At 55.0% G+C, this 13,860-nt stretch overlaps 3 protein-coding genes across 3 annotated transcripts; all 3 read left to right on the forward strand.

Annotated features, from left to right (window-relative positions):
* Positions 1 to 965: 965 nt before the first annotated feature.
* On the forward strand, positions 966 to 2,183 carry JKF63_02461 (uncharacterized protein; the record flags this gene model as incomplete). Its single annotated transcript, XM_067898486.1, has 1 exon — positions 966 to 2,183. One exon carries the CDS (start codon positions 966 to 968, stop codon positions 2,181 to 2,183), a length of 1,218 nt encoding a protein of 405 aa, XP_067754643.1.
* A 1,496-nt stretch (positions 2,184 to 3,679) lies between these two features.
* On the forward strand, positions 3,680 to 8,188 carry JKF63_02462 (uncharacterized protein; the record flags this gene model as incomplete). The annotated part of the gene is made up of 1 exon (XM_067898487.1): positions 3,680 to 8,188. One exon carries the CDS (start codon positions 3,680 to 3,682, stop codon positions 8,186 to 8,188), a length of 4,509 nt encoding a protein of 1,502 aa, XP_067754644.1.
* Positions 8,189 to 9,419: 1,231 nt separating this feature from the next.
* JKF63_02463 (uncharacterized protein) lies at positions 9,420 to 11,036 on the forward strand (the record flags this gene model as incomplete). Its single annotated transcript, XM_067898488.1, has 1 exon — positions 9,420 to 11,036. The coding sequence occupies one exon, from the start codon at positions 9,420 to 9,422 to the stop codon at positions 11,034 to 11,036; it is 1,617 nt and encodes a 538-aa protein (XP_067754645.1).
* Between the last annotated feature and the right edge of the window lie 2,824 nt (positions 11,037 to 13,860).

Consider the following 13,860-nt stretch of genomic DNA (forward strand, 5'->3'; position numbering starts at 1 on the left):
GCGGCAATGGGGTGAACACAGCCCACCACAACATCGGCGGTCTCTCTCTCTCTTTCTGTGCGTTAGTATGTGTGTTAGTGTGTGTGTTGCAAAGCGCCATCAGTTTTTTTCCGCCACCAATTCAAATACTTTAGGAAGACGTCGAGGCACCTTTGTGCATCTTTGCTCTCTATCGTCTCTCCCTCTTTGTAAATACAAAAGTGCATATATATATATATGTATGCATGTATGTACATTCCTGTAGCTATGTATGTCTTGTGCGGGCGCGGGCGGACTCATCCTTTTAATGTGCAGTCTCTCTGCGCAAATCCCACAGGAGTTGTTGTTGTTGTGGTGCATTTGGCAGCCTTTATTTCGGGGCCTCTTTCCTTTCCCCACTCTCCCGTCTCTCTCTCCCTCTTTTTTTTTTTTATTTTCTCCCCGCTCGTTTGTGCTTTTCTCAATCTGGCTTGCTTACTTGAACAACATACCTACTGTACTGGGTGCTGTAGTCAACACTATCGAGTACATCACCCATCTGCGTTTTCCAGCGCAAAGGCATTTTTTTTGTATATTCACCCATTCTTGTCAGATTCGATTTTATCGCTCGCGTGTCTGTTCCCTTTGCTTGGGGTGTCTGGCGGTCTGTATTGATCTTCACGGCCACTTGCATTCTACACTCGACGCATAAGCCCGAGGTGGTTGTCAGCACTTCTACCGTTTATATATTTTACTTTGTTTCTCTTCGCTGCTGCTGCGTGCTTTTCTTGCCCGGCCACCGGTCCTATAGTGCCTCTCCCGCGTGCATTGATCTCAGATACAGCGCGCACAAAACCCGGCCTGTTTGTAGATCCTGCTCCTCTGAGTACTTTCCAGAAAAGTCCGCGCGAATCTTTGGGGCTGGGCTTGGGTCTTCCACTTTATATTTATATATATATTCGTTCAAGTCTTCAGAACCTCCACGCCCCTGCCATTTGTGGTCCCAAATGGAAATTACACTCAGCGAGGCGGCAGATATCGCACTTGTATCCAAGCACTATCCCCCAATTGCTGCTAGTGCCATCACGTATGCTGTCGCCAACTTTTTGCCCTATGCATCGAATTTCCCACACTCCAGGGGACGGCTGACGCCGGGCAAGAATATTTCCGAGCCGCTACATCTCGAATGCTTCCTGATGATCCGAAAAAACCCTGACGATGCCCGCAACACTTCTCTGCTTGTCGTGATCTCTTTCACAGATCAGTATCCGCAGCAGACGCCATCGGCTGTGCTCGTGCCGCCGCCTGGTGGAGAGAGGATCAAATACCCGTATCCCATCATGTCAAACGATGGCTGCATTCAGGTGGAGTGTTTGCCTTTCCTGCGCGGGGTAGAGCGCCCGTACCCGTTGTTGGACATTCTCCTTGCGATTAGAGAGCAGTTCCAGCTCGAGTACCCCCTAGTCGATGCGAACTATCGCCCACCTCCGCAAATTGCAGGTAAGCCGGCGCTGGCGCAGGGCGGCCTTATGAACGGACTGGATCCGGCTCGCCAGTCGTTGATCCAGGAGGCAGCCGAGTGTGTTGTGATAAACCTCAACGAAAAGGCCAAGGGATACCTTGAAACACGTCAGCAGGCGCTCCTGCATCTGCAAAAATTGAATGAGACGAACCGCGAACTACACAAGGCAAAGGATGTCCTTATGAAACACCACGAGAGGCTCCAGAAGTATGTGCCCACTGTAGGCGATGTTAGCTCCCTGCTGCATCAGCTGGATGGTTTTTCGGACACGGTCGAGGAACACGCCGATTGCCTAGTCGTCGCCGATCCTCTGCAGATGCGCGCGTTGGAACTCATGGCGGAGATTCACGCATCGAATGACACCCTAGCGCTACTCGAAGAGGGGCTGAAGCGGGAGCTGCTCACCTGCGATGAGTACGTCAAGAGAGTCTCTGATGTTGGACGGGAGGAGTTCGTGTCACGGCACTTGTACTTGAGTGTATCAGATAAGCTACGCAAGGCGAGCGCCAGTACGGCGGCTGTCCCATCACAGTCCTTGTCGCCTCCCAATTCCGCTCCAGAAGTGCCTCATCGGTTAGCGCCGATTGAGGCCTTGTCTCTGGAATTCCCGTCAGCTGATGCGGATGTTATTCGTGATGTTTTGGCGTCAGTAAACGACAACGTCATGGTTGCACGGCAACAGCTGAGGATGATGTTCCCTTGACAAACGAGTTGGCGGGTGCCTTTTCCATCCCCCTATGCCGCGGCTACGCACGCTGGAGTACGTTGCACCGCCGTGGAAAAAGAGACCCGGAAGCTGTGTAAAAAGGGGGCGGGTACCGAGGCTCGCTGATTGTGGTGGGGCGGGTGTCTGGACGTCTTCGTTGTGTGTTGGTGTTGATGTTTCTTTTTTCTTTTTGCCGCTCTGCATATAACTTAGGGGCTTCTACCATCCACTGACATCTCTATTTCTCTGATGTCGGAGAGGGTGCATAGCCGTGGCGGAGTAGGCAGGTGATCACCCGTGTCTCCCGGATCAGGTGTTCACCCTGTAGACCCGCTCATTTGTCCTTGGCTCCGTTTTGCTGTGCTGTTCTGTCGGTGTCTACTTTGTGTGTTTTTCCCTCATCTGCCACTCGCTTGACTGTCTCCATCTCATCACCGACGGGCTTGTGCTGGCGCCTTTGTTTCTCTCTCTCTCCTGGTCTTTTGTGCCTATGGAATGGATGGGTAAGATGTGCGTCGTTGTCGGCTCGTGTCTGCTGATCGAGGACGTGCGCGGAAACATATGCACTATCGGGAAAGGCGAAACTTCCCAAAAAGAAAAATTTGACCGCATGTTTCTCGGGTGTACTGCGCCCCGGGGAACTTTTTATGAAACGCGCGAGGTAACGATGATATTCCGGCCTATGTCCTGCTACTCGTGGCTGATTTTTTTTTTTCGTTTATCCCCCATCCCCCCATATCACCCCGCGACCTCATCTTTGGGGATGATGGGGAGTGCAGATTTTTTGGATACCCCCGCCCGTCAAAGGACGTTCTCCGTTAAAGTTGCACGTTGGTAGCGTTTCTCTCCCCCCCCCCCTTTGACAAAGAGGCGCCTTTTGCACAGGGCGAATGTGAATGGATGACTACGCGGTCCCTCCCTCCCGCGTGTGTGTGTGTGTGTGTGTGTACCCTCTCCTGCCTCTCATCCCCCTTCTCCCCAATGCCCCCCCACCACCACCACCACCATTCCTCCCTTTTTCTACTTGCATGCTACACAGGGTACAAGTCATTTGCTACCCTCTTAAAAAAAAAAAACGTGCTACACTTCTCCCGTTGGCGCGACAGTGCAGGCGAACGGCGCGGCAGGCTGACAAATAGAGTACACACACACACACACACAAGCTTCATAGAAGACATCAAACTGGCACTACGAAAGCTGGGAAAAGCATACCCACACACAAACATCATCACGTCTGGACATGCCTCTTTTCTTCCCCCTTTCAGACACGTTAATTACGTCTTTGAACTGCGTCGCACACCCTTAGCCACCTCGAGTTTTTCTGCAGGCAACGAAAAAAGGGGTGGGCTGTTGCATGTTCGTGTTGGCGTTTGCTGTTTTCTTTTTGTACAGAGGGCCTACACACACACGCACACACACACACACACCAATAGAGGATTCGAAGTTCATTCCTCTCGTTTAGAGCGACCTGTTCCTCCACAGACCCGATTGCAATGAGCACCTCTTCTTCATCGGACAAGCAGCAGCACTTCGTAGAGCATTTCGCAATACAAAAGAACGACGACCACACAACGCCGCAGCGCTTTCACCCGAGCCTACGCAGATCATCACAGTTGCCGGAGCAAGGGCCTGCACTTCCACCCCCGCTGCTTGTAATACAGGAGCAGGGTCCTCCTCCGACGACGCTCGCGCCAAGTGGAGTGGGTCTTGGCGGTAGTGACCAGCATGCAGCCGTTTCTGTATCACAGGCTGTTGGTCGCAGTGACTCCAACGTCAATGTCACCACTGTTTCACAGCAGCAAGGCACCCGGGTGCGAGCAGCTGGTTCTTCTTCGACATTGACGGACGTTGAGGTGCGTCAATCTAATCGGTCTCCTGATAACTCCACGTTTTCTGGCGCCCCACCCCCGATGGCGACTTCACAGAGGAGCTCCTCTGCTCAAGTGAGTAGTGGTGAGCCGCCGGCAGAGGAGAAAGCCACTTGCTCCTCGGTGCACACCTCTTCATCATCTCATTTAACGTCGTCTACGCTTCTCACTCGGAAATTGCCTCCACTGCCTCCACTACCGCCCTCCGGGTCTGGGGTCCTGCCGTTTCCCGCACTCCCTCTTCCTCAAGCCGCCCCGTTAGCAGATGAGCGTCCTCGCAAGCCTTCCTCGTTGAAGGCACCTTCGCACCTATCAGTGGTGGCGGCAGTGCGCTCAACTGATACCGCCGCTTCGACGGATCCAGAACACCCCTCATACGCTATGACGCCACTGTTACAGTCGACTTCCGAGCGCCCACTGACTGTTTCGGCATCGGCGCAACTACCACCGACCGCAGGTGCCACAACCGCGGCACAGGTGGGCACAACGGCGCCGATGAGTGTTGTCACGACTGAGCCGTCTCCTGTCATCGCTGGCCAACCGCAGCATTTTCGCCGTCAACGAAGCGTTTTCGAAGCAGCCGTGTGTGATTTGTTCTCGACCCGCAATGCGCCACACAACGACCCCCGTGGTGATGACTCCTCATCGGTGTTCTCATCCAGAGGCGATAGTGAGAGGAGCAGCGCGGAGCAGGACAGCGCGCGTGTGGGTCGCACAAGGGGCGTGGCGGGAATCAACCAAGCAGAAGGTAATCGACGTCGGCGGAGCAGCGGTGTTGGCGTGAATGCCGCCGGACGGCAAAGTCCTTCCGGTAAGCGAAGGGGGCTCAAATCAGCCCGTGGCACATCTCGCAGGACACAACGGTCTACTGTTGTGCGTCTTTACGAGGCTGAGGGTCGAAGTGGACCATCGTCTTCGCCACGGTCGGGGGACATGTCCATGACATTGCAGAACACAAACGTACCCAGGGCGAACAACAACGCCACTCAAAGGAGAGGGGCACCACCTGGTATCGGTATTCAGGGAGGTGGAAACGCAGTGGTTGCGAATGTCGCCGACGGGGATGGCACAGCCCGTGGTGCTTTGGCTAGTGGCGTGGCCTCACCGTGCGTACAAGACGGCTCTGCAGTACTGCTGCTCTTTACCAGCCCAGCCGCTGGCTTGCAGATGAAGTGTCAGACCAGCACCAAAAACAAAGGGCTCACGAAGGCAGACGCATGCTGGTTGACACATAGATCTTTCTTTGGGAAGGGCGTCACAGACCAACGGCACGAGGGCGATAAGGGGAATGGAAAGGCGAATACTGGTTATAGTGGCGGCGACACCGAGAGCAGCGCTCTGGCTCGGAGACCCACGGTTAGTTACCGAGTCACAGGTGCTTTCGAGAACGAGCACCAGCCGGCGGAAACATGGCCACTTGGTGGCTCCGACGCCGGCGGCGACCAAGGAGCGCTAGGTGTTCGGAGCACAAGCTTTTCGCCCTTCGCTGCGGGCTGTGCGCTCGATGGCTGTGGTGCGGTGTTGGCACTAACAATACGCGGTATGAGCCCTTTGCATGCTGACGCCGGCGTTGTGCATCCTTTTGTGCGCGTGTGGGTCGTGAGCTGTGCATCTGGGCGCAGTCTGCTCCAGGCATCCGCCGCGGTCCCCTGCGCCGTGACTCATCCTTTTGATCTCCGTGCGCACAAGACGCGCGCGCCATGGTGGAATGCACATCTGGCGCTTCGACTTAGCCCCGAAAATATGCGTGCCGCTGCGAAGGATGCGATGCTCCTTTTTGAGGTGCTAGACTTTGGGAATGAGTCACTGCATGGGTTCCCTCTTTTCCGGGAAGGGCTTTACCCAATCTGCTGGGGGTTTCTCATGTTACACGACTGGGCTGGCCGCTCGAACCTGTTTGCAGCAGATGACCTGCATGTTCAACTTTATCGCTACCCATGTCGCACACCCTGGTACCTATCTTGGCTGAGCACGCTCCTCCCTGTCTCCTGGTCTTCAAGGGGCTCCGTCTTGAATCCACGTGATGTAGCTGCCGCCTGCGGCTACGACCACGGCTCTTGCGATGACAGGCGCGCCTCTATGGAAAAATTCGTACCGACCATCTACTCGTTTTTTGCGAATGCCAACAATCGCAAGATACCTTACGAGGGTGGGCTGGTGCTGAGTATCCGTGAGACGAGCGACACCGATTTTGTCCCTGAAACGACCGAGATGCTTGCGTACGAGGAGTACCTCCTTTCCACGCTGGTAGCCGGTGGCGGGAGTAGCGCGGTGCCGCGCTCAACCCGCTCGGTTGGTGCTCCCGCCGATGGCGGGATGGAGTTACGGCAGCAGGCGGCTAACGGAAGCTTCTGCGATGCAGCCGTCCCACCAAGCCCCTGGTCTGCTTTAGCTCCCACCGAAAACTACTACCGTATGGACGGCGAACGCGCGTTGCTGCCACGGGAGATTCTGCAAACAACAGCGGTTCCGGGGGCTGTGACGTGTGTTTCATTCGCACATAGCGGCTGTCTCGTCGCGCTCGGCGTCTGCCGGCATCTCCAGCATATGGTTGAGCTACGCGATCCACTCCTTCCTGGCGTGCCCGCTGTCGCCACCCTCGTCGGGCACACTGGTCACATTCACCGTGTTGCATTCCAGAAGGAGGACAGATACCTCCTCTCGTGCTCCTCTGATGGGACGGTGAGCGTCTGGCAGTCTAGGGCGTTCGGTGGTGTGTTCAAGGCCGGTCTGTGCTCAGAGACGCAGAGTGTAGAGTTCGTGTGCACCCTGCCGCACGGCTTTCCTGTGTATGTGGCAGTGTTTCATCAAGACAAAATAATTACCGGCGGGTTTGGCGACCAGCTTCTCGTCTGGAGTTACGAACCCACACCCCAGGACGAGATGGACTCGGGTGGGACCTGTGAGGGCACGACGCTGCGGCTCACCTCCACGTTTACCCCAGAGCTCGACAGGACAGCTCGGCATGTGGACTCCGTACCCTCCACACTGGAGGGAATCGGAGAACTTGTTCAACGAGTAGACGCTGTTGGTGCCGCCACAGCCCGGAAGGGTGAGGCGACCATCACCCTCAGCCTCGCCTCCAATGAGCGGAGCACTCGACTGTGGTCTGTCCACGCCAACGGCTCTGTGGTGTGCTGGCGTGCCACAGGAGACACTGCCATCTGTGGTAATGGCCGAGGACAGTGGGAAATGTCAGTGCGACACACTGCTGAATGCGATGGCGCCACAGAAGTGCAGGTGAAAGGTGCGTACGCCGTTGTCACATGCGGAAGCGCACCATTCGTCTTCGTTTTTGACGCTTCGACGTGTGAGCGGCTGCGCGTTGTGAACACACGATTGCCATTTTGCACGCCCATCCACCTTTTACCGGACGGGGAGGCGTTTGTCGCCGCCGTTGGCGACCCGGGACGACTCCTCGCTTGGGAGTGCTCCGATGGCGGCTTATGTACTCAGGATACTGGTTATGGCAAAGCCTCTCCACAGTTCATAATAGCGCGTATGGCGTGGGCCGAGTCGCAGCAGCTCGCCGTCTTCGTCAGTCGCTCATCATGCACTGATGGTGAGATGGTTCGCTACACACAAGGGCCGATGACTGCAACTGCCGGACAAAGCAGTGTTGCTTCCTATTACAGGCAGCAGGAGCAGCAGTACCGCCTAAAAGACATGCCGGCTGAGATGACGCTGATTACCGTCACTGGCACGGTGCGGAGCAAGTCGACCGTAATCATAGCGACAGAGCCCCATTCTTCCGAAGCATTTGTGAAGATGTGTGACGGTGATGTGCATCCAAAGCGAAGGGCTGCATATCTGGCCAAGCGGACGCAAGCAGTACACCAGCGCGCGGCCGAGCGTGACAGCCGCAACGCGCGGTTGTACCCGTCAGTGGCTTCATGTGAGCCCTTGCCCGTCATTGCGATGTCGGCTGCCACCACTATCCCATATGAAGTGACTGAGAAGGGGTCGCGTATAAACTCCATCCTGAACTTCTGGCGTGGGCTTGTGACGCAACATCGACACGCGAAAGCACATCCCAATCTGGTCGAGGAAGATTCCACACGCGGTGATGCCTCTGATAGGCAACCTCCCACCTGGGGTCCGGCGCAGTACATGGACAACAGAGACGAGGTTTGAGAGGAGGGGGGGGGAGGGAGGGGTGCGGCCCCTTTTTCGCCCCATCTCTTTCACCTTCGTATCCCCCATGACTCGCTGCAGAGGGGCCGCGTGGTGAAGTGCACGCTTGAAGAGAAAAGCGACGAAAAACATGCGAGGCACTCCTAGGGTTTCCACCGAGTCCCAGTCTTGATGTCGTCCGGGTTCTCTCCCCAATCAACGACAGAAAAAAAAAGTGTAGACGCCGCAATACATCTACGGGTTGTTGGTTACCCACTCGTCTCTCTTACATCCGTTTGCGTTACCAAAATAAGAGGCTGTACGTAAACGTTCGAGGCATCCAGTTGGGCCGACCCCCTCCCACCTCCCCCCTCCTCCTCGGACGTGGAAACAAAAACGTAGGGTCAATGATTGCAAATCTGTCTCGACTAGGTTTCCTCATTCGGCTTACTCGAATTTTCCTAAAAAAATGTATAGGGACGGCTTGCCGGATTATCCCCCTTTTTTTCTTGTCTGCTTTTGTCCCCTTGGGTAACGAACCCCCCTCATTCTCTCTCTTCCCTTGCCCTCCCCACCGACTCCCCATTTCCCATGCCCTCATCAACCCCCCCCTCCCTTCACACACACACACACACACACACATCCACCCCTGCGCCCGTCCTCATGTGCTCACGCAAATACTCCAAGTCCCCCCCTCTTTTACACCTTCATCTTTGCATACCATTGCCGATACGCGTGTCTGCACCTTTCGCTGGTCTTCGGCGCCCTTTTTTTTATAGCTTCTCTTTGTCGACCGTGTTACGAGTTTCTTTCTCACCGTTGGAGGACACAAACGCCACGCACACGCAGACTTCGAGGCAGGTCCGAGCCCACTAAAGAGAACTGAGGATCGAACGAGTAAACTGTTTCCGTCATCGCTCCTTGTCGTTTCTGTCGGTCCGCCTCAAAGTTGTCGATATTCAGTAGATATAGTTGGGGTAGCCACAGGTACTCAGCCACACACTCTTCCATCTCCCAGAATACATCCCTCCCTCTCCTTCCCCCTCCTTCCTCCATTTCCACAACGGCGTGTGCGACTGCAACACCACCCCAAGTTCTCCCAGAGTAATTTTGCGTCTATTTGCTGGGCTTAAAAAAAACATCCGCACACACTTCCCTTTGGTCACAGATAGAAAAAAAAGGGTAACGGCCGGGTCACTTTTACTTTTTCTCTCGTGGACGCTGTACCTCGCCGTACTTCCATTTGTTAAAGATGTCTCTTGCGTTCGATGAGTACGGGCGTCCCTTCTTGCTGGTGAAGGAGCAACAGCAGAAGGAGCGCGTAACGGGCCTTGAGGCCCAGAGGTCGAACATCCTAGCTGCCCTTGGTGTTGCTAATGTCCTCAAAACAAGCCTTGGGCCACGGGGCATGGATAAAATCCTGACCACGCCGGACAACGAGGTGGTGGTCACTAACGACGGCGCCACCATCCTAGACCTCATGGACATTGATAACGAGATTGGCCAGCTGATGGTCGAGCTGAGCAAATCACAGGACTCCGAGATTGGTGACGGGACCACCGGTGTTGTTTGCTTTGCTGGTGCGTTGCTAGAGCAGGCAACGTCGCTGCTGGACAAAGGCATCCGCAGCTCTCGCATTTCTGAGGGCTACGAGAAGGCATGCGAGATGGCGTGCAAGCGTCTCGAGGAGGTGGCTGACTCTATTTCTCTGGAAAAAAAGGATTTCCTGCTCCAGACGGCCCGCTCCACGCTCAACTCCAAAGTGGTGAACCGCGACCGAGACCACTTGGCGCAGATCTGTGTGGACGCGGTTCTCGCCGTTGCTGATATGGAGCGGCGGGACGTAAACATGGACCTCATCAAGGTCGAGGGCAAAGTTGGCGGCCGCCTGGAAGAGACGTGTTTCGTGGATGGTATTGTTATCGACAAAGATTTCTCGCACCCGCAGATGCCGAAGGAGCTGACGAACCCGAAGATGGCCATCCTGACCTGCGCTTTCGAGCCGCCAAAGCCGAAGACAAAGCATACACTACAGATCAACAGTGCCCAGCACATGCAGGACCTGCATGAGCAGGAGCAAGAGTACTTCCGCAATGAGGTACAACGCTGCAAGGACGCCGGGGCCGACCTCGTCATTTGCCAGTGGGGCTTTGATGATGAGGCCAACTACCTGCTCTACCGCAACCAGCTGCCAGCGGTTCGCTGGGTGGGTGGTGTAGAGCTGGAGATGATTGCCATCGCCACCGGTGGCCGGATTGTGCCACGGTTTGAGGATCTGACGGCGGACAAGCTCGGCACCTGCGGTCGCGTCCGCGAGGTTGGCTTTGGCACTACAAAGGACCGCATGATATTTGTGGAGAACTGCCCCAATAGCAAGGCCGTCACAATCTTCATCCGCGGTGGCAACAAGATGATGATTGAGGAGGCAAAACGCTCCCTACACGACGCCATCTGTATGGTGCGGAACTTGATTCGCGACAACCGCATCGTTTACGGCGGCGGCTCAGCGGAGCTGGCGGCTTCGACCGCGGTGCTCGCCCACGCTGATGCTGTGCCGACAGTGGACCAGTACGCCATTCGCGGCTTCGCGGACGCCCTCGAATCGATCCCGATCAACCTTGCCCTGAACAGCGGTCTTGATCCCATCCGTGCCCTGTCCGATGCACGCAAGGCGCAGATCGAGGGCAACAATCCGTACGCTGGCATCGACTGCATGGACCGCGGCACAATTGACATGAAGAAGCAGCAGGTGTTTGAGACCTTGAGTGGCAAATGCTCACAGCTGCGCCTGGCCACGCAAGTGGTGAAGATGATTCTCAAGATCGACGACGTTATTTGCACGAAGCCGGATGAGGAACAGCAGCAGTAATAGTAGTAGTAGTGTGTCTTTTCGGAGCTGGACAGGGCGGAGGGGGCGGGCGAGGATGTAGGTGAGGCTCTCAGAAAGGTTGCACGCTTCCTTACCTCCTCCCCCCCCCCCCCAGTCCGTTGGCTCTGAATTGCGTTTCTTTTTCATGCCATGTATTTCCCATAGAAGTCACGTGTGATGGTGTGGGCGAGACGTCAGGAGGGGGTGGACAGAAGTGTTCGCCATCGCAGCTGTAATACGCACAGGGGAAGTCTCAAAGGGCGCAACTGGTGATTCCGTCTGTCTATCCTTTCGACCTCGTGCTCCCCGTCCCCGTCCTTTTCCCTGCCCCTACCCCCACACCGTTGCTTTCCCTTTCTGTGGGCTCGTATAGCCGCTCTTGGCACGCCGTTTCTTTCGCATCCATTAGCTCTCCCTTTCAGCAGCCATCAGCGCGTCTCATCGAGACGGTGGCTCCTCGAGGTGGCTGTCGAGGTTTCTCTCTGTGTTTCTGTATGTGTGTCGGCGAGCGCAAGGGGGCGAGAGTCTTGTTGGCTGTATGTTGTGTGGTCCGCGCGTGTGTGGGTGGGTGTTGGTGGAAAAGATTTTGGATCGCCTTTTTTTTTGTCTGGCGGTGAGAAAGGGAGGTAGACGGGTTGTTGGGGCGTGCATGTGTGGTGGGAGTTCGGTTTCACAGTGGCGGTGGGTGAGCAGAACACACGGAGGAAGAGAAAAAAAACACACATACGACAAACCGATGCGCGGAGTGTCTCGGTCTCTCCCTCCCTCCCGTCTGTCTTTTTTCCCCCTTCCTTTTCCGAGTTTTATAATTGTATGTCTTTTCCCGCCTTTCACCTGTAACAGACAGACCGACAACACTTATCCAAAACCACCACGTACGCGAAGATACAAAAAAAAATGTTTTCACCACATATTTCCGTTTTTTTTTTCGAGAGGGTCATTTGTACGCCGGTATTTCATAGTGTGTATACGTGTGTATACGTGTGCATGTGTGTGTGTGTGTGTGTGTGTGTATTTATATATATACATATATGTACACACTGACAAACTCAGGGAGGATGCGCACACAATGTACGAAGCCGTTCGTGACGTCAGGTACAAGCAAGTATATATATACATATATTTGTAAATATATTGGGGCATATAGTCGTGAACGAGGACGGGAAAGCGGCGCATGGGGGGCAACGCCAGTTTCAGAGAAGACACGCCGAGAACCTCGCGTCAGGTAATTTTCTGTGATTGCCGGCGTTGCACCAAAGTCTCGAGCGTGCGTTGACGCTCCCCGAACCGCGTCCTATGCTTGTCGGGACGGGCTTGCTGATGAGCACGCAGCTCATTTCATGCTGAGCGATACTGTCCTGCCGATCTGCTAGCCGTACAGCCAGCCATGTCTTACGGCGGCAGAAACAGTCAGCCGAGCCTCCATCTGTGCGCGCCGGACTTTCCCGCTTGCTGGGATTCTCCACTCTACTCTTTTGTTTCAAGAGTCTTTTCTACGTCATATCCCCCCCCTCCCCCTCCCCCAAACTAAAAAAAAATTCTCGGGGGTCACCATCACCTGGTATCGGCTTTATTAGAATAAAAGATTTTTTTTTCCAGGCAGGAAAGAGTAACAAGAATATGGGTGGAGTATAGTTAATTACCCGTTCTCCTCCTCGCTCTCCCCCCCCTCCCCTCCGCCCGCCCGCCTCCACCACTACCACTAACCGCTGTCAGTGGAAGAGATCGAAACGAGAGAATGGTTTGGTGCGGTTTTCCTTGTTGGCGGTCATTTTGGGGCACTCAGACACATAGTAGGAGAACGCGCTCAAATCGCTCACAGAGGCGTCTGGGTCCACAGCAACCAATGAGCACGTGCTCTGCAGGTAATGGGAACAGGGTCAAGTAAACGGATACGTCGCGCCGCAGCGCAAATAATGCTGAGGTTCCCCTGAAAGACGATGTTACCAGCGTTTTCCACGACGTGTACTTTTGCTGCTGGGGCAATCGGTCACTCCCCCGTAACGGTCTATACAAGGGAGAAGAGGCGCGCATTGCGCTAGGCAGTGCTCCCATCAAACCACAGGAGCTCGGCAAACTGAACCGGCATCTGCGTTGTCCTTTGTCTTTTGCCGGTGGTCCTTCACGCTGCTACCCACATATCCCATTTTGTTTGATTTTCAAATAGCGCACTACACCATTTTTTTTTTTGCGAGTTGCTTTTTCTGCTGTCCGGGTCTGGCGGTGGCATTTCCTCTTTTGGTGGCCCGCTACCAAATGTGTTTCCGATCGCACACAGCCAACACTGCGCGTGTCACCGGAAGCCGATATCCAGCCTGCCACGCCGCGTTGCGAGCCCTCCGCTGGAATCCCTGGGAATCCGACCCCTGTATACATGCGGCACTGCGGGGGGGGGGGTAGCTGGGAAACGGCATGTATAGGTGAACATTGAAAACAGTCGGTGGTGGCTAGCGGGGTGGGTGTACAACTTCATGTTTGTGTATACATGTGTGACGCACATGGCGTCGAAGCCGCCAGGAATTCACGTATTTCACGGTGTCGTTTCTGTACTCACGCCATTTTTCAAAAAAAAAAACTGAAAACACCCGCGCACCTTTGGACGGGTAACCTGTCAGCACTCTTCTTCATATCAGAAGTCGCTACACGCAGCCGCACCTTTGACGCTGCAGCCCCCTCCCCTTTACTTTCATGCATGGGGAAATGGCCTCATACGCGGGTGCAGTGCTTTGCATCAGCTCACTCGTGCATGCGACGCACGATCCAGGTTGAGACCCCACGGAACAAGAGAGAGTCTGACGAGCAACCTGGGAAGATGGAGAAGACG

This window comes from Porcisia hertigi, chromosome 32 (genome assembly GCF_017918235.1).
Source record: "Porcisia hertigi strain C119 chromosome 32, whole genome shotgun sequence".
NCBI lineage: Eukaryota > Euglenozoa > Kinetoplastea > Trypanosomatida > Trypanosomatidae > Porcisia > Porcisia hertigi.